Consider the following 21,536-nt stretch of genomic DNA (forward strand, 5'->3'; position numbering starts at 1 on the left):
AACATAGTTTAGCCAAGCGTCAGGGCCTTGTGATCTTGCCGGATAATCTGATATTCGGATAGTCGAATGCCGGATAATTGAGGTTCCTCTGTATATGGGAGATGATGGCCTATTGGTATTTTCATTGGACTATTAATCCAGAGACCTAGGTAATGTTCTGGGGGCCCATATTCAAATTGCCCCATGATAGGTGGTGGAATTTGAATTCAATTTTTAAAAACTGGGATTGAAAGTCTAATGATGACTATCAAACCATTGCCGATTGTTGGAAAAACCAATCTGGTTCACTAATGTCTGTTAGATTAGGAAATCTTCCATCTTTACCTGGTCTGACATCATTATGATTCCAGATGCACAGCAACGTGGTTGGCTCTCAACTGCCCTCTAGGTAATTAGCAATAAGGAATTATGTGCCTAGTAATGTCCACATCCCATGAATGAAGAGAACAAAAAACAAAAAATTTGCTTTGGTAATGAGAATTCAGGCATCCTAAATGTGGCCTATCACACTGAGTTGGTTGTGGATGATCGTTGCCTTGATGCTGATGCTGTTAGCTGCTTCAGTGAGGCTGATTTGTTAAACCTCCCAAGTGAGGGGAAGGATCCATCTCAAAGAACGTTGGTACTTCTCAAGGGTCTTGTAGTGGCATCTATATCTAGTCCAAGTTTCAGAGTCATATAGAACAAGTTAGAAGGATGACTGCCATATGCACAAGGATTTTGATATCAGAACAGATGTCAAGAATATCAAAGACTTGCATTCTTGGACATCCGAAGATGGTGTTCACAGATTGGATGTGATGTTGAATATCTGTATTGATGGCAGACTTGGATGAGAGGTGGCTTTTCAGATAAGAGAAGTTTTGGAGGATTTCTCAGTTGATCCAATACAGGGGTGGACTGGAAACTGACCTCCGACCAAGGTTGTAAAGGAATTGAATCTTATTCAGGTTGAGGCTGAGACCAATTCTTAGTGTGCTTCCACGAAGACGTTAAGTGAGTCTTGAAGTTTCTGTTCCAAGAGAGCAGAGATTACATTGTCATACACATATGAAGTTTTACAAGGAACATCAGTGTTGTTTTCTTCTTAGATTTTAACTGGTTGAGGTTTAAACATAGAAGATAGAACAATGCAGCGCAGAATAGGCCATTCAGCCCTCAATGTTGCTCGTCCTCCTACACTATCCCATCATCACCCAAATGCTTATCTAAGGATTGTTTGAATCTCCCTAATGTGGCTGAGTTAACGACATTGGCAGGCAGGGTATTCCATGCCGTTACCATTCTGTGTAAAGAACCTGCCTCTGACATTTGTCTTAAATTCATCAGCCCTCAATATGTAGTTATGCCCCTCGTACAAAGTGATATCATCATCCTTGGAAAAAGACTTTCACTGTCTGCCCTATCTAATCCTCTGATCATCTTGTATGTCTCTATCAAATGCCCTCATAGCCTTCTTCTTTCCAATGAGAACAGACCCAAGTCTCTCAGCCTTTCCTCATAAGACCTTCCTTGCAGACAAGGTAACATCCTGGTAAATCTCCTCTGCATCTTTTCCAATGCTTCCACATCCTTCCCGAAATACGGTGACCAGAACTGTACACAATATTCCAAGTGCGGCCGCACTAGCGTTTTGTATAGTTGCAACATGATATTGCAGCTCCGGAACTCAATCCCTTTACGAGTGAAACCTAACACAATGTATGCCTTCTTAACAGCACTATCAACCTGGGTGGCAATTTTCAGGGATCTAGTACATGGACTCCAAGATCCCTCTGCACATCCTCACTACCAAGAATCTTTCCTTCCTGTTATTCTTCCCAAAGTGCATCACCTCACATTTAGTTGCATTGAACTTCATTTGCCACCTCTGAGCCCAATTCTGCAGTTTATGCAAGTCCCCCTGCAACCTGCACCATTTTTCCAAACTGTCCAGTACTCCACTGACTTTAGCATCATCAGCATATTTACTAATCCATCCACCTATGCTTGTGTCTAAGTAATTTATAAAAATGACAAACAGCAGTGTCCCAAAACAGATCCTTGTGGCACACCACTAGTAACTGGACTCCAAGCTGAATATTTTCCATCAACCACCACTTGCTGCATTCTTTCAGAAAGCCAGTTTCTAATCCAAACTGCTAAATCACCCTCAATCCCATGCCTCTGCATTTTCTCCAACACCCTACCATGTGGAACCTTATCCGAAGCTTTACTGAAGTCCATGTATACCATGTCAACTGCCCTACCCTCATGTACGTGCTTGGTCACTTTCTCAAAAAACTCAATGAGGTTTCTGAGACATGACCTGCCCTTGAAGAAACCATGTTGACTATCTGAAATCAAATTGCTCGATGATTATAAATCTTATCTCTTATAATCCTTTCCAAAACCTTTCCTTCATCAGAAGTAAGGCTCACTGGCCTATAATTACCTGGGTCATCTCTACTGCCCTTCTTGAACAAGGGCACAACATTTGCAATCCTCCAGTCCTCTGGTACTAAACCTGTAAACAATGACGACTCAAATATCAAAGCCAAAGGCTCTGCTATCTCCTCCCTAGCTTCCCAGAAAATCCTCGGATAACACCCATCCGGCCCAGGGGACTTGTCTACTTTCACTCCTTCTAGAACTGATAACACCTGTTTGTAACTAACCTCGATTCTTTCTAGTCTAATATCTCGAATCTCTTTCTGCTCCTCTACAATATTCTCCTCGGTGAAAACCGATGAGAAATGTTCATTTTAGTACCTCTCCGATCTCCATCGATAGCTCTTGACCTGTGGCATGTACCTATCCCTTTCCATCACTAAACTAAACGTAACTGAATTATGGTCACTCTCTCAAGTGTTCACCTACAACTAAATCAAACACCTGGCCTGGTTCATTACCAAGCATCAGATCCAGTGTGGCCTCCCCTCCTGCCGGCCCTTCGACATACGGTGTCAGGAAACCCTCCTATACACATTGGACACAAACTGATCCATCTGACGTACTAGAGTTATATAGCATTTCCAGTCAATGTTGGGGAAGTTAAAGTCTCCCATAATGACTATGCTGTTCCTTTCACTCCTACCCAGAATAATTTTGCCAATCCTCTCTTCCACCTCCCTGGAACTCTGGGGAGGCCTATAAAAAAAATCCAAGTAGTGTGACCTCTCCTCTCCTGTTTCTAACCTCAGCCCTCACTCCCTCAGTAGACTAGCCCTCATCAAAAGTTCTTTCAACCACCGTTATTCTATCCTTGACTAACAAGGCCACACCTCCCCCTCTTTTACCGCCTTGCCTGTTCTTAATGAAAGATCTAAATCCTGGAACCTGCAATATCCATTTCTCACCCTGGTCTATCTATGTCTCCGAAATGGCCACAACATCGAAGTCCCAGGTACCTATCCATGCTGCAAGCTCACCTACTTTATTTTGGATACTTCTGACATTGAAGTAGACACAGGTCAAACCAGCTTGCTATCTGCCAGCACATTCATGTGACTGTGAAATCCTGTTCCTGTCCTTCCTACACTCATCCTCCTAGGCACTGCAACTACACCTCAGGTTCCCATCCTCCTACTGAGCTAGTTTAAACACATCCATATAGCACCAACAAATTTCCCACACAGGATATTAGTACCCCTCTGGTTCAAGTGAGGACTGTCCTTTTTGTACAGGTCCCACCTTCCCCAGAATGAGCCCCAATTATCCAAGTACCTAAAATCCTGTCTCCTGCACCATCCTTGCAGCCACATGTTCAGCTGATATCTCTCCCTATTCCTTGCCTTGCCGTCACATGGCACGGGTAACAAACCAGAAATAACTACTGTTTGTTCTAGCTCTTAGCTTCAAGGTTTGTGCGAAGATCTCCGCTTCCACCCTAGCTCCCTAAAATCATGCCTTACATCACAATCCCTCTTTCTACCTGTGTCGTTGGTACCTACATGGACCACGTCTTGGGGCTAGTCACCATCTCCCTTCAGGACCCCAAAGATATGATCTGAGACATCACGGACCCTGGCACATGGGAAGCAACACACCAACCACGAGTCTCGCTCGTTCCCAACAAACCTTCTATCTGAGCCTGTAACTATTGAGACTGCAATGACTAACACACTCCTCCTTTCCCTCCTTCCCTTCTGTGCAACAGGGACAGGCTCTGTGCCAGAGACCTGGGCCCCACTGCATACCCCTGGTAAGTCGTCCCCCCGCCACAGTATCCAAAAGGGTATGCATGTTTTTCAGGGAAACGACCACAGGGGATCGCTCCACTGACTTTTTTCTCCCCCTTTGACCAATTACCCAGCTTTCTTCATGCCTAGGAGTAACTACTTCCCTGTAACCCTTATCTATCACAGCCTCTGCCTCCCGAATAATCGGAAGTTCATCCAGATCCTAATCCAGTTCCCTAACATGGTCTTGGAGGAGCGAGAGTTGGGTGCACTTCCTGCAAATGTACTTGGATGGGACACTAATGGTGTCCCTCACCTCAAATATCATGCAGGAGGAACATTTCTCTCCCTGCACTGTCATCCCTGCTAGTCCCCTTATTAGAAAGTAAAAAATAAGAGACGCGTACCTCATGTGTCTCTGGTCTTTAAGGTTAGAGGAGGTGGTTGGGTGGGAGGCCCTACAAAGGTAGGGTCTCAGGTTTAGAAAGCACTGACTTATGTAGCTGGAAGGGAAAAAAGGGTCTGTCCTTTCCCAGAAACCTCTGCTCTCTGATTTCAAATATAAAAGCTCAAATCAGTGACTCACTGCTCTCGGCAGGCCCCGAGTCCAAGCTCCCACCCTTCGTGCTGCTGCTGCTGCTGCTGCTGAAAACAGAAATTTTCTGCCTATTCAGTACACAATGTTCACACTATTGGAAGCTTGTCCTTGACAAGGTGAAGAGTGGAGGTGAAGAGTGGGACAGTGAAACATTTCTGCGTGACCTCTGTCCTGATTGCAAAGATTTCTGTTATATCACATTAGTCGACATCTTGCCGTGGAAGACATAGGATGTTGATGAATTTCACTGGGCAGCTGGCCCTTGACAGAGGCTTCCATAGCACTTCCTGATTGACTTGAGTCAAAAGCCTTGGTCAGGTTGGCAAAGGCAGGATAGTTGTTGGTATTGATTCTGGCATTTCTCTTGGAGTTGTCAAGCAGTGAAAATCATGTCTGTAGTTTCATTATAGTTGGAAACCACATTGGCTTTCAAGGAGGATTTCCTTAGACTGAGAGATGATGTCTAACAAGGATTTGCGTGATGATCTTCCTGGTGATGGATCCATGGTAGTTCCCATAGTCTACTTTGTCTCCTTTCTTGAATGACGGTGGTGATGGCAGTATCCCTGAGATCAGCAGGGATTTATTCTTTGTCCAAGATTTTCAAGAACAGTTGACAGGGATGATGGGCAAGGTTCGCTCTTCCAAGTTTGAAAATCTCTCTATAATCTCAACTACTCTTGTGGTTTATCCTTTTTTCACGTGACTAATGGCAATTTTATTTTCTGCCATACTAGGTGGAAGTCCAAGATCATCTTTAAGGAGGAGTGGGGGATTTTCTCAGAACGTGCTCTTGTTGATAGTTGTATCGTGATTAAGGGGTTCTTTCAAGTTTTTCTCCACTGGGGACTGATGTATTCCGTGTCTCAAAAGGATTCCATCCTTACTCAAACTAGTTTGCAGCCGTTGGGTTCATATATTACCTTTGTGGCACCACCTGAAGAAAGCCTGGGTAACGTATTTGTCAACAAGAAGTTGCAGCTCCTTAGCTTTCTCAGTTCACTTTTTTCCTTGATTTCCCTTTTTTTTGTAATCCTGCATTTGGTGTTTGAGTTCTCCTCTTTGCCTTGCTGGATTGGGGATCCCCTCTGGATCCACTTGCATTTATATAGCATTTTCAAGACTACAGAATTTCTTAATGTTCTTAAAACTAGAAAAACTTGCAGCTGGAATAGTAACTTAGATTTTTTGATGCATGACCAATGCAAAATCATTTTGGTAACGAGAATCCAGAGAAAGTATATTACTGTTAGGGTAAAAGGAAAGGCTGGTAGGTATAGAGAATGCTGGATGACCAAAGAAATTGAAGGTTTAGTCAAGAAAAAGAAGAAAGCATATGTAAGGGAGAGACAGGATAGATCGAGTGAATCCTCAAGAGTATAAAGGAAGGAGGAATATATTTAAGAGGGGAAAGGGGGACATGAGATAGCTTTGGCAAATAGAATTAAGGAGAATCCAGAGTTTTTACAAATACATTAAGGGCAAAAGGGTAAATAGGGAGAGAATAGGGCCCCTCAAAGATCAGCAAAGCTGCCTTTGTGTGGAGCTGCAGAAAATGGGGGAGATACTAAAGGAGTATTTTGCATCAGTATTTACTGTGGAAAAGGATATGCAAGATATAGACTGTAGGGAAATAGATGGTGACACCTTGCAAATTGTCCAGATTACAGAGGAGGAAGTACTGGATGTCTTGAAACGCATAAAGGTGTATAAATCCCCAGGACTTGATCAGGTGTACCCCAGAACTCTGTGGGAAGCTAGAGAAGTGATTGCTGGGCCTCTTGCTGAGATATTTGTATCATCGATAGTCATACGTGAGGTGCTGGAAGACTGGAGGATGACTAGCGTGGTGCCACTGTTTAAGAAGGGTGGTAAGGGCAAGCCAGGGAACTGTAGACCAGTGAGCCCGACGTCGTGGTGGGCAATTTGTTGGAGGGAATCCTGAGGGACAGGATGTACATGTATGTGGAAAGGCAAGGACTGATTCGGGATAGTCAACATGGTTTTGTGCTTGGGAAATCACATCTCACAAACTTGATTGAGTTTTTTGAAGAAGTAACAAAGAGGACTGAGGAGCGCAGAGCGGTAGATGTGATCTATATGGTCTTCAGTAAGGCATTCAACAAGGTTCCCCATGGAAAACTGATTAGCAAGGTTAGATCTCATGGTATACAGGGAGAACTAGCCATTTGGATACAGAACTGGCTCAAAGGTAGAAGACAGAGGGTGGTGATGGAGGGCTGTTTTTCAGACTGGAGGCCTGTGACCAGTGGAGTGCCATAAGGAACGGTGCTCGGTCCTCTACTTTTTGTCATTTACATAAGTGATTTGGATGCGAGAGTAAGAGGTACAGTTAGTAAGTTTGCAGATGACACCAAAATTGGAGGTATAGTGGACAGTGAAGAGGGTTACCTCAGATTACAACAGGGTCTTGACCAGATGGGCCAATGGGCTGAGAAGTGGCAGATGGAGTTTAATTCAGATAAATGCGATGTGCTGCATTTTGGGAAAGCAAACCTTAGCAGGACTTCTATACTTAATGGTAAGGTCCTAAGGAGTGTTGCTGAACAAAGAGACTTTGGAGTGCAGGTTCATAGCTCCTTGAAAGTGGAGTCGCAGGTGGATAGGATAGTGAAGAAGGTGTTTGGTATGCTTTCCTTTATTGGTCAGAGTATTGAGTGCAGGAGTTGGGAGGTCATGTTGTGGCTGTACAGGACATTGGTTAGGCCACTGTTGGAATATTGCATGCAATTCTGGTCTCCTTCCTATCGGAAAGATGTTGTGAAACTTGAAAGGATTCAGAAAAGACTTACAAGGATATTGCCAGGGTTGGAGGATTTGAGCTATAGGGAGAGGCTGAACATGCTGGGGCTGTTTTCCCTGGATCTTTGGAGGCTGAGGGGTGACCTTATAAAGATTTACAAAATTATGAGGGGCATGGATAGGCTAAATAGGTAAAGTCTTTTCCCTGGGGTCGGGGAGTCCAGAACTCGAGGGCATAGGTTTAGGGTGAGAGGGGAAAGACCTGCAGGGCAACATTTTCACGCAGAGGGTGGTACGTGTATGGAATGAGCTGCCAGAGGAAGTGGTGGAGGCTGGTACAATTGCAGCATTTAAGAAGCATTTGGATGGGTGTATGAATAGGAAAGGTTTGGAGGGATATGGGCCAGGTGCTGGCAGGTGGGACTAGATTGGGTTGGGATATCTGGTCGGCATGGACAGGTTGGACCAAAGGGTCTGTTTCCATGCTGTACATCTCTATGACTCTCTTAGCTTTTCACCAGAATTGAAGCTGATGACAGTCCAAAGTATAGCAAGGCATCTGTCTTCTTGTACAATAAGACAAACAGTGTATATTGTTAACCTATTAGATTTAACGATTAAGAAATGAACAGAGAAAAGACAGAGGAGGCTGAATTGGAAAGGTGAATTCACGGCTCTGAAAAGAAATAAAGATTAGATTGAAGAGAGTGAAGAAACACACAATGGTAGGGAAGAATATTATTTTTCAAATTTTATGGTTTTAATGTCTAAAACATTTCATGGCCTGAAGGAACAAGTGACCACATAAATATTTTTTTCTTCTCAACGTGAAAATTTAATTGGAAATCATTAATAATTATCACTAAGTCTATTTTTCTAAGGATACTATAATGGACAGTTCATGCATTTAGCAATTTCATGAAAACCACAGTTTAATGCAAAGTTAACAACAAAAAGTTGCAAATCGGATAAAAACAAGGTAGTTTGCAACACATGGGGCATCTCTTCTTCTCTAGAAGTTATTGGTCCATTGTGTCTTGATAGCAGCCTGATTGTTTACAAACATCTTTTAAAAATAATTGAGTCCAACTTACATGTTAATAAGTTAACCCATGTCAAAGCTTTTAGGTCAGAGCTTTTCAAAAATTTTATTTGTTTCAGGATGAATTTAAGACATGGTTTCGGGCAAAGGTTCACAAATTGCTTTCACCTGGAACTGATCCAATGGAGAATTTGGAATCCCAAATAACTAACAGAATGGAAAATGGAAATGAAAATGACACAAGTCTGCGCTCTATCGACCGAAACAAAATGCTGCTGCTAGGGAAAATAGCAGAGTCTGAAGGAGTGCTGGTAAGAAGAGACTTGTTTACATTATAGTATAGGAAAAACTAATTGGGCCCATACAAATTGTGTTAACATTTGATTGGAGTTGTCTACCGTAACCCATTTCCTTGACACATGCTATTTCCCTGTATATTTTTTTCAGTACTGAATACTCCTACTTTAATAGAGCCTTCAATTCACCTTTAATAGCTACTAAAGCAGGCTTGTCTAACTTTTTGCATGTGGAACCTCATTTCAGTTCTTCCCCCATAAAGATGAGGTTTGGCATATTAGTAAGCATGAATTTAAAAATAACTCTAAACAGTTAGTTGATATTTAAAATTAATGTGTAACTAATAAAAATGCCAATTAAAAGTCCCAAGCAGCAGAACTAATTATTAACCTTATTTCGCTGTTCTTTCAGTTCAGAAGTAGACCTAAATAGATACTGATCAGCCCCCGTTCTTGATCACCAGGAAAGGGGAGGCGATGAGATCCTGCTAAGGAGTTAGGTTATGTAATACTGTTTGTTTTTTTGATGGTAAACATTTTAATATGGCCTTTTAAGGAATTTGTATGAAATTGGGAATTGTAAGCAGGATGCCTTTCAGCCTGGGTTGTTCACCCTTACTCAGTCTGCTTTCTAGATAGATTTTTGGGAGAAGGTGGGGAAAGGGAGGTGAGTCATCTCTGTATTCTCTCACATTCTTACCTATCCTCTTACCCTGCCGCACTTAATTCCCTCTCACACTCTCATTCTATTCTGTCTGTCTCTCTCTATCTCTCTCTTTCTCTCTCATACGCATGCACACATGCACATATCCTACTCCCTCCTTCCCCAGTGTCATTACTCCTGCTCTCACTTCATCACAGATCCAAACTCTGTTACTTTCTCCCTCCTGGCCCCTACACTCATATACACCTCATTTACTCCTTCCCCCACTCATATAGATACCCTAGGAAATGATGTCACCACAGGAAATGACATCACCAATCCATGGAAATCCAAACACATAAATAGAAAGCGGGCTACACCACCAGTGCTTCATCTGGAGGCTCACTGTAGGTGTTACCTAGTATGTTGACAAAACATCTGAAAACGAACCTTCCAGATCAGCGAGCAAACCTACATCCATAATTACCCTTTCACTCCCTCTCACACATTCTTAATCTGCCACTCACTCCTCCCTTCCTTACCCTCACACTCCTCCTCACTCATTCTTTCCTACCCACAAACTCCCCATCTCATTCCTACTGTTCCTCTAACACACAGTCCCTTCTCTCCTCCTCATCCCCATTACTCACTCTTTCCTCCTCACGTTCCCTTCACTCTTCCCCTTTGCTCAATCTTCTCTCCTTTTTCTCACGCTTTCTCCTCTTCACTCAATCGCTCTTCTCGCTCCCTCAATCACCAGCTCACTTCAACACATTGATTACTTGTATCCCACGTACATGAATACACACTCAGTCTTCTTAATTAAGGTATAATCAATACCTGTTCCCAAATTCAGTTAAATTTTAGGCATTCCTGCCAGATCCTACTAGATGATAACACAACCCACTACTGAATGAATCCCTTTTCATAATCTGTCAGTTGTATGCATGTTATATGTTTACTTGCCCTTTATTGGAACAATCCTTAACAATTTATGAATATGTACTTTAAGTGCTCTGCTGTTGTGTATTTAACATTGTTATAGTTTTTTTTGCCCCTGCCTCAGTTCAACTGCTGAAACCTTCATTTATCTCTCCATTACTGCTAGGCTTAGTATTCCAATAAATTCCTTAGCAGTCTCTCTTGTTTTGCCCATTGTAAACATCCAAAGCTCTGCAAATTGTGTTCTTTTTTGACGTATTGCCCTTGTGCTCACTGATCTACATTGACTCTGTCAAGCAACACCTTATTTTAAAATTGTGTTCTTGTTTTTAAATTTGTCCATGGCCTCATCCCACTGTATTATCAGCTTTTCCCATATTATGAGGTATCACCACAGTACGAGTAGTTCACCTTGGTATCAACCATCATTTTAGATTTGACAGCTGGTTTTACAGCCAGAGGTCTTTCTTGCCACTAGCTTTTCTACCTTTATCTGTGGTTGGAAACTATAGCTTGGCTGGTCAGAAACCTCTCTACATTTATCACTAACTATTGGTGTGTTGGAGTAACCTACAGGCTGGCAATCAATCTGTTAAGCTACGTTATAAATACACTTTCCATGGACATCAAATCCTGGAGTGAGGCAGGAATCTGAAGCTTCTAGCTTAGAGGCTACAACAGTGCCGCAAAACCTCCTTCAGCCTCGTTGATCTTTGCCTCTAATTTTGTCAGTCTTATATTGCTATGAGATATTTGTACTCATTTGATACTAACCTCTTGAATACCCCATTTTAATTGCTGCACCACTGGGGGAGTCATGTGCTTTTATTCCTCCTCCTTCCTGAAATGCAGCCTTGGGTCCTACCTCTTTGATCAAACTTAGGGCCTTCTACCCTAATATTGCTTTATGTTGCTCAGTGTTTAATTTTGCTTTCTAGCATACTTTTAAAGTGTCTTAAAGGTATTTTCTTACATTACAACTGTTAGAGAAGTCTAAGTAGTTTTGTTATGCAACATCATACTTTATTAAACTTAATGTCAATATTGATTTTTAGGTTCGATATTTTGTACATCACAGCATAACATACTTCTGGAACAGCTTCTTACAAAATTTTAAAGACCTAAAGTAAGACCATTTAACCTATAAAGGGGTAATCATGAACATCTTCTTGTACAAGAATTATACAGAATACGGCATTTTTACTTGGTTTAGTAGATTGAACTGACCTTTTTTTCTATAAAATATTAAATTTTCTCCATATGATTATGGAGTGAACTGCACTTACAAAATTGTATGTTTTTTAGCTATTTAATAAATGCATCAATTATGGAAACTATAATCACATTTTTATTTCCTAGGGGACTGGCTGAGGGTGTTTCATGGTCTGCTATTCATGGCCAACATAGTAAAGGATTGAATAAAGAACTTGAGGAATATCGGTAAACTATCCATTTATACACTTGTGATTCCATACTGTTCCTCTTCAACATGTTTTAGAATTAGATTTATTTCTTTGAATTGTTTCTTTTGTATTAACATGCTCAGTTGTAATTTTACTTTTGTATTCATGGATTACTTTAAATCACCTTAATTATATTTCGTGTATTTGCACTGTTTAATTGAGCAAGTTACACCTGTACTATGCATTGGCTGGTGTGAGAAAAATAATAGCAAAAATTGTAGCATTTCAGAGAATGCACCACAAATTTGAGTACAATGATGCCAACATTTTCTTTTGGTTTAGTAATCCAGAAAACCAGGCTAATGTTCTGGGAACATGGATTCCAAACCCACATGACAGATGGTGAAATCTGAATTCACTTAAAATCTGGAATTAAAGAAGCTAATCTAATGGTGGCCATGTAACCATTGACAATTTTTAAAACATTAATTCTCTGGCTGGGGATATAGCAGGATAGGCCAATGTTTATTGCCCCATCCCTCATTTTTAAAGTCCATCTGGTTCACTAATGTCCCTTTAGGGAAGGAAATTATTGTTCTTACCTGGCTGACCTATTTGGGACTCTCAATGTAGTTGACTCTCAACTGCCCTTTGGGCACTTGGCAATGGGCATTATCTGCCAGCTGAGCCAGAGATACCCACATCCCAGGAACAATTTATTAAAATGCCTGTAATTGTTTTTTTAAAAATGTTGAAACAACTCAACTAACTTATTTGTGTTGGTGCTGTTTTGAGATGATGTCTGTTCTGATGGCTCGCTTGATATACAAATCAATGGTATTCTTCAAAGTGTTAGGAATTCACCTGTGCTTTGGACAGAATTCCTGTCCTTGAAAATACCCTGGTGAAAACAGATGAATTGGACATTCATTTAACTTATACAAAAGCAAGATGTTGCTGATGCTGGAAATCTGGAATGAGGCAAAAAGTACTGAAAATATTCAGCAGGTCAAGCAGCACCTGAGGATCGAGGAAGGCAGAGTTAACATTTCAGATCCATGACCTATCATTAAATGTAATGTTAAGTAGCTTAATGCTGCATAACTGGCTTCATCTCATTAGGATCTGTTCATTCTGTGTTTTGAAAGTTTAGAGCACAACTTAAGGACAGATATGAAAAACTATCCGATTTTGATTTAATGGGATTACTGTTAGATCTCAGGTTAAGCTATTGTCTGCTTAGATATGGCACAGTATGATCTGCATGCAAGACCTATGGTTGCGGGGTCAGTGGACCCAAGACAATATCAAAGACGGAGCAGAAATTGCAATGTATTATATACATTCATTTCCCTCTGCATAACAAAACTATCCAAACATTTTTTCACTCTTCTGCGCATGAGACTATAATTACTATATGTCCAGATGTAACGTTTTCATAAAATACAGGCTTGTATTTGGTTTATTTGTATATTTTAATTTTGTGAATTGTTTCATAAAGTTTCCTTCTGTAAGGGGTTATTCAAAGTTGAAAAATTATATCTACTGGTGCTGAGGTGAACAAAAAATATCTCTGTCAAGAAAATTGAATTACAGTGCATTAAGTATACACCCAAAATGTTTGAATCTAAATTGGCCTTGAATTCTTGAAAACGAGCTTTAAATGAACAAGAAAGAAAATTGTGTTTGTGCATTGGTTAGAGAGTTTATGGATACTTATTTATTATTAGACTAAATTTTATGTTTAATTTTTATTTCTGTGCAGGAAACTGTTTTTTGGATTGAATGAAGTTGAAGTCAAAGTGCCTTCTGTTTTTAAACTCTTAATTAAAGAGGTCAGTATACATTAAAAAAAACTATATTGGAGACTTTTCCATTGATTTCCCCATTCCAAGTGTCCATATTTTTAATCCTAGCTCTGGTAGTACCTTCTATTTTCCCATTTTCCTGTGTTTTTACATATACTTGATGTCCTTGCTTTCTAAATAAGTGTCTTTCTCAATTTTAGGCACCTGGTTGAAATGTATATTTGGCTTCATTTAACAGCATATTCCATGTGCTTTCAACTGTTTGTGTGAAAAATGTTTATTTTTCCCAGATGTATACAGATCATTCTATTATAACACCCATTTCGTTAACGCAAATTTGCTATAACATGATTGCCCAACTGGGGACACTGTTTCTAAAGCGCAATGTTTTAATGCGCGTATTGGTTATAACACGATTCTAGCCACATTAGTTTAAATGGTGCTGGTATTACACAATTTTCTCATAAGACTGGAATGCACGAGAATGGAATTGCTGCGTTATAGCAGAACTGACTGTAGTTCCACTCAAATAGTTCACATTCTAAGATGATGCATTGTTCTGGATACCTACGACATTTTAAACACCTTAAATCATCTTCAGGCTCTATATTGTAAGTTTTATTTAGTCTTTATTGCTCAGTCCCCACTCTTAGTATCACCATCATTATTATTGATTGAACTTTCTGAAATGTCAAGATATCCTTTTGAAAATAGAGTCCCAAAAACTGAATGTAATAGTACAAAAGAAGTCTACCTTGCACTACTCTTAACTCATTCCTTAAGCTTACATTGAACATTCTACACTAATAAGCCAACTTTTGATGACTTTGACGAGTGGATCCAAGCATGTCCAACCACTTTGGGTGGGCACCTATCATGACTAAGAACTTTGAAAGGACCTGCCTAATTGACGTGCAACTGAGTCAAAGTTTACCTGGTCAGTCCCATGGATGTCAGGGAGCTTTTGCAGTAATTTTTGTATTTCTTGGCATTCTGGGCATTGTGTCCCCCCCCCCCCACCAAAAAATGATTCTCTAGGCCTGGCCACCAGAATATCTTCATTTTGGAAACCTTGATGCAATTCATTCATCGGTTGAGGGCATCACTGACCAAGCCAGCAGGAAGTCAACCACATTCGCTTTGGGTCTAGAGTCCCATATAGGCCTGACCAGATAAGGATGGCAATTTCCTTCTCTGAAGGACATTAATGAGCCAGATAGGTTTTTCCTAGCAATTGACAACAGGTTCATAGTCACTGTTAGGCTCTTACTTTCAGGTTTGATGACTACCTTTGCTCGGGAACAATCACTTGCTCCCTACAATAATATGCCATTCTCTACTGTGATATGGTCTCTCCAGGTCCAAAAAGGTTTCAGTTCTAAATGTGACAGCCCTTTGGTTTCCCCCATTACCACCATGTTGTTTCAGTTTTGAAGGGACTGGATCTTCCTGTATCCAAAGTTTGATATTGTCAACTGTGACGGGGAATGTGTCCAGCAAATTTAATTATTACAGACTCTTCCATTATGGGCAAGATTAGAGTGGTGCTGGAAAAGCACAGCAGGTCAGGCAGCATCTGAGGAGCACGGAAATCCACGTTTTGGGCAAAAGCCATTCATCAGGAATGGGTCTTCCATTAGGCGTACCACCAGTGGTGCATCTGTTAATGGGAAGCCACTCAATAAATCTGTATTCCCTACTTGGCCTCCCGGACAATGTTGTGACTTGTAGTAATAAGCACTTAGAACCACCACTAAATGTGGCCCAAAGTTATGGCTGCGCTGTCTTGTCCTCTTTAAACAAGTAGGGGCTTGTGAGATCCCAGGTTCGATTTCAGCCTTGGGCGACTGTCTGTGTGGAGTTTGCACATTCTCTCCGTGTCTACTTGGGTTTTCTCCGAGTTTCCTCCCACAGTCCAAAGATGTGCAGGTCAGGTGAATTGTCCATGCTAAATTGTCCATAGTGTTAGGTGTATCAGTCAGAGGGAAATGGGTCTGGGTAGGTTACTCTTCGAAGGGCCGGTGTGGACTTGTTGGGCCAAAGGGCCTGTTTCCACACTGTAGAGAATCTAATCTAATCTATCATTATTGCAAATTTTCACCAATAAAGATATTGGTGGAGCTTCCTGACTCCAAATAATACTATCAGACCTTCTCTGTCGGGGTGTATTTACGCTTTGCCAGAGTTCTAGATGCATACGCAATTGGATGTTCTCTCCATTGGGCCACTTGTGACTTAATACCGACTTGACACTTTGTGGTGAAGCATTGGAGGTCACAACCAGATCTTTCTTGGGATTGTAATGTGCTCACTTCTTAGAGGAGGCTTGCCTACGTAACCATTTCCAAGCCTGACCCTTTTTAGGAGTTGATGCAAAGGTGTCAGGATAGAGGCTTGGTTATGTATGAATTTTCCATAATAATTTGCCAGCCCAAGAAATGATCTAAGCTCCTGAACAGACGTGGGAGCCAGGACATCTTTGATCACCCTTACTTTATCTTCCAATGAGTATAACTTAGTATTGTCAACTGTAGCATACACCCACTTGGAAAAATGCCTTACAACTGTATTCAACTTTTCTCAGTATTTCTGATTAGTTTTCCCTGTTATTAGCAAGTCATCTAGGAAAATGGCAAAGTTGAAAATCACACAACACCAGGTTATAGTCCAACCTGTTGCAAAATTTCTCCTTTAGCTATTGAGATATTGAACAGGCAATATTGACCTTGCAGAATTGTGAACTTGCTTCCTGGTCAACATTCAAGATGTTCTTAGCTCCTTTTGATTGTCCCTAGATCTTCCTGGAAGACTTGCAGGTATTTGATTAGAACTTCACTCAAGGAGTCATTTTCTAGTTGAAGAATGGTAACCTAATCTAGGTGAATCTTTCAGTTTTGCCTCGTCAAGCTTGGGCCTGAGCCTTTACTACATCACTGGTAACTGAACTAGCTGCTTTTCATAAGAGATCAGACATGGTACTCTTATTCTGTAAGGGTTCCCCAGTATAGGTTCTCAGTTTAGCTAAGGTTTTGCATAAACTTAAGAGCTGATGTTCAAAGTGAATTTTGTTTAAAGCTGGTTTTGTGAACACCAATACGGGCTGCACCGATATCGACCTCCATTAGAAACTGATCACCATTTAACCAGACATTTGCTTTGATTAGTTTTGATTTGGATTTTGCAAAGCAATGTAGTTATTCTAACCAGATATAAGTGGACTTTGCAGGGTATGAACTGTCCTTGATCCTGGTCTATGAGTTACTCAATTTAGTGTACCTCTTTCGTTGTCTCTGGTCCGCATACTGGCAGCAATTATAATGACTTGCCAGTCAGGATCCTGTAGAAAATATTAACTGTTTGGCCAAAGCTTGGCTTTTTTTTTTGGGGTTTTGCTGTTGGCCGACCTAGAGTTCCTCTGATCAGGATATGTCCTGAGTGAAGCTGTGCAATTGCTTTCATTCAAGTGGTGTTCGGAGAGATCAGTCAGACTGACGAGGGTGTCCGCTTCCATCGGAATACCCTGCAACTCATATGCTCTCCCTGCCGTATTTCCAATGATAAAGCCAGTTGTAGCACCTGCTTGAAGTCCAGTTGGGTTTCAGCTAGTAGGCACTTTTGCATAGTTGCTTCATTAATCCCACATATCAAATGATCTCTAAGTATCTTATTAAGATTTAAGCCAAAGTCACATGCTTCTGCCGGTCATTTAACCCAGACAAAAAATCCGAATACGGATTCCTCTGATTTTTGAATTGCCAAGTAAAAATAATAGCATCTCAGAATTATAGGAGGCTTGGGATCTTAATATTTCTTAACTATGTCCATCAGTTCTTGGAAGGTTTTAATTTCTGGTGCCTTGGGTTAAGTTAGGCTCCTACTGACAGAAAAAAGCTACGGCTACACAGGCTATCTGGACAGTTATTTATTGCTTTTCATCTGCAAATGTTGCTTGCCCAGAAAAAGTAATGCATACTGGGTGCAATCCTTGACGGCAGAGTTGATTCCTGAAGAAGGGCTCATGCCCAAAATGTCGATTCTCCTGCTCCTTGGATGCTGCCTGACCTGCTGCGCTTTTCCAGCAACACATTTTCAGCTCTGATCTCCAGCATCTGCTGGCCTCACTTTCTCCCGGCAGGATTGAACATGTCAAGTTTCCCAAACAAAGGCACGATGTAAGAAATGCTTACCCAACTGAAAGACAACTGTTGCAAGCAAGTCTCTCAGTGGTGACAAGAGTAAAGCACGATGCTGAAGAGGCCGGTATCCTATCATCAATTCACTCTTTATTTACATATGAACAGTCCTTGGCTTTAGTACTACCTCTTCTGAGTCAGCTGAGTGTCAGTAGCTCTGACACTCCCTTTTTTTTATCTATGAGCCAGAACACCCAGATTAGACCAAGTTAAAAATCACACAACACCAGGTTATAGTCCAAGAGGTTTAATTGGAAGCATTAGTGCTTCCAATTAAACCTGTTGGACTATAACCTGGTGTTGTGTGATTTTTAACTTTTGTACACCCAGTCCAACATCGGCATCTCCAAATCAGATTAGACCGAATTAACAACCCTAATAAGGGAATTTATATACTGAGGTCCAGATGGCTACAGTTCAGAAGGTATGTGGGACACTTGCCTTTATTAGTTGTAGCATCGATTATAAGAGCAGGGTAGTCATGTTGAAGCTGTATAGAACTTAAATTAGGTCACGCTGGAGTACTCTGCTGTTCTGGTTACCACACTTGAGGAAGAATGTGATTGCATAGAAGGGGGTGCAAAGGAAACTCACCAGTGTCAAGTGGGTCAGACTTCCCAAACAAAGGCATAATGTAAGAAATGCTTACCCCAACTCAGACAACTGTTGCAAGCAAGTCTCTTCAGCATCATGCTTTACTCTCATTACCGCTGAAATAACCCCATAGAGGCTTCACCAGGATGTGGCTGTAATGGTGGAGCAGAGAAAGTTGAGTGAGAATTGATAGAGGTTTATAAGATTATGAGGTATATAGACAGGATGACTAGAAATCAGCTCTTCCCCTTAGATGAACAAGAGGGGCATGATTTTAAGTAGGAGATGTAGAGGGGATTTGAAGAAGAACCTTTTCACCCAGAGCGAGTAATTGAAATGCACAACATGGAAGGTAGTTGAGGTAGGAAACCTCACAACCTTTAAAAAGTACTTGGGTGAGCACTTGAAGTGTTACAACATTCAATGCTAGTTTAGGAAAGTGGGACTAATGTAGGTAGCGATATATTTTGTAGTACAGACTTGATGGGCTGAAGAGCCTTTCCATACATATGAATCTAAAATTAAGTGCAGAAAAGATTATTAGGCAGCTATTATCATAGGGCCTCAAGCCTTTCAAAACCAGGTTTTCCAGTAATTAAGGGCCGTAAACCTGATCCTTCATCTCCTCGAAAACTTTACTTGGTCTTTTCTAAGTTTGTTGCTTTATCTGGAAGCATCGGATAGCTTACAGTGCACTTTAAACTAACTATTAAATGTAGGAGCAGATGTAGGCTATTCAGCAATTTGAATCTAGTTCAATGAGGTCGTGGTTGATTTGATAATCTTCAACTTCACTTTCCGACCTTATCCCCATAAACTTTGATTCCTTTACTAAATAAAAATGTGAGTTTGTCATGAATATATTTTATAATTCATCCTAGACAACTGTCTGTGTTAAAGAATTCCACAGATTAACTATTCAGATAGGGGAAAAAAAAGTTCTTTTCATCTTTGTTATAAATGGGTGATACCTTACTCTGAGATCATGCAGAAAGAATCTCTTTTCATCTACCCTGTCAAAGAATCTTGCATGTTTTAATAAGGTCTCATCTCATTCTTCTATACTCCAATAAGTAAAAGTTCAAGCTACTCAACCCTTATAAATAAATCCCTGCATACCCAGAATCAATCTGGTGAACCTTCTCTGTATTATTCTCTTGTATTTTTGGAATGCTATCAGTATCTTCTACCATGAATGCTGATGCAAAATATTTATTCAGCTCCATCAACGTTTCCTGGTTCCTCATTATTATTTCTCTGATGTCATTCTCTAAAGGGCCTATACCCACTTTGACCCTTCTCTTCATTTCTACATATGTGATAATATAATATTTTGATTACAGCCCCTTCATTATATAGTATTTTTTGAACACTGTTAATGTGTTCTACTGTGAAGGCTGATGCAAAATATTTGCTGGCTAAATCCTTGATAAAACTGTAACTTTACAAAACTTTAAAAGGTTAAACTATCAATATTTTAATTTAACAAATTTTAAATTAGAATTTGAACTAGAAGCCACTGGAAGTTTCTGAACTCCTTTGACTTTAAGATAAAATTCTGCTAGAATATTATGTATAGATTTGTCAATATTCATCTATAGCAAGTTACTCAGCTGAAACACACTGATTCATAGACTCTTAGATGTTGACAATACAGAATAGGACCATTTGACCCATCATGTCAATGCCAGTCAACAGAGACCTGGCTACATGAATCGATTATCCAGATAATCTCATATCCCTGAGGGCAATAGCAACACAAGTGAACATCGAAATGCTGTTTAAATGTAATGAGAGTCTAGATTCCCACCATTCTCTGAGTGGAGAAAAAGCTCTCAACACTTCTCTTAGATTTAAGATAAGAGGTAAAATGCTAATGCCCCAGTTATTGATCCCTCTATTACTGGAAAATGTGTTTTCCGATCCATTGTATCAATGCTTCTTTTAGGTGTATAGATTAAGCTGTCCTCTCAACATTCAAGGTAAACAGTCCAGCCTAACCAGTCTTCCCTCATATCTCTCATCCTCCAGCACAGGTGGCATTCAAGTAAATATACTTTGTACACTCTTAAGTGCAGTCATGTCCTTTGTAGAATGTGGTGACCAGAACTGCATGCAGTATTTCAATTGTCGCCTAACCACCATTTCATACAGCTTCAGCATAGCCTCCTTGCTCTCTTACTCCAATACCTCAACTCATGTATGATATCCCAAATGTCATCTTAACCACTTTTTTATCTACTTTCCCAGCTACCTTCAGGAATCTCTGGATACACACACTAGCGTGTCTTCAGTATTTTCCAGGGACCTACCATTTATAGTATTAATCCCTTGCCTTGCCAGAGCTGTCCATCAATATTCTACCTTCTGTTTATACATTCTGTTCTCACTATTTACTGCCTGATCAATTTTCATGTCATCTGTGAATTTCTAAATCATAACCGCTATGTTTAAGTCCAAATTGCTGATGTAAATCATAAATGGTAAGGGTGCAGGCACTGAGCCGTGTGGAATTCCTTTGAAACAGCTTTCCAGTCACAGTGTCATCCCTTAAACATTGTCCTCTGTTTCTTGCCTCTTAGACAATTTTGGATTCAGCATCTGCTTTGCCTTAGATCCCATGGACTCTTACTTTCTTGATCACCCTGACGTGAAGGCTTATCAGAAGAATTTCATGTATAACATATCAAATGACTCTTCAATGTCCTGGTTACCTCTTCAAAACATTTGATCAAATTTGTCTAAAAGCACACTACTTCAACAAATTCATGCCTGTCTTTCCTTGGTTAATCCATGCCTCTTCAAGTGCTGATATATTTTGTCCCTCAGAATTCTTTCTAATGACTTCCTACCACTGAGGTTAGACCAGCTGGCCTGCAATGTCCTGGTATATCCCTTTCTCCTTTTTAAAGTAATGAAACAATGTTAGCAGTCCTCCAGTCTGCTGACACCTCAACCGTGGATAGACAAGATTTGAACATTGCTGCCTGGGATAGATCTAATTTGGGCTTGCAGATTTATCCACTTTATGGCTGCTAAATCCTCAAGCCCTTCCTCTCTCAATATTAATTTCTTCTAATATTTCAGTCCTCTA

At 40.6% G+C, this 21,536-nt stretch overlaps 1 protein-coding gene across 3 annotated transcripts in view; it reads left to right on the plus strand.

Annotated features, from left to right (window-relative positions):
• Positions 1-21,536, plus strand: part of atp13a3 (ATPase 13A3) — a 162,060-nt gene that overhangs the window by 37,956 nt on the left and 102,568 nt on the right. For all 3 annotated transcript variants that reach the window (XM_072572532.1, XM_072572533.1, XM_072572531.1), the window contains exons 4-7: positions 8,683-8,874; positions 11,500-11,570; positions 11,804-11,884; positions 13,613-13,682. In XM_072572532.1, the coding sequence (XP_072428633.1) occupies positions 8,683-8,874; positions 11,500-11,570; positions 11,804-11,884; positions 13,613-13,682 (414 nt within the window). The remainder of the gene's footprint in view (positions 1-8,682; positions 8,875-11,499; positions 11,571-11,803; positions 11,885-13,612; positions 13,683-21,536) is intronic.

The sequence above is a fragment of the Chiloscyllium punctatum genome, chromosome 6 (genome assembly GCF_047496795.1).
Source record: "Chiloscyllium punctatum isolate Juve2018m chromosome 6, sChiPun1.3, whole genome shotgun sequence".
NCBI classification, from domain to species: Eukaryota; Metazoa; Chordata; class Chondrichthyes; order Orectolobiformes; family Hemiscylliidae; genus Chiloscyllium; species Chiloscyllium punctatum.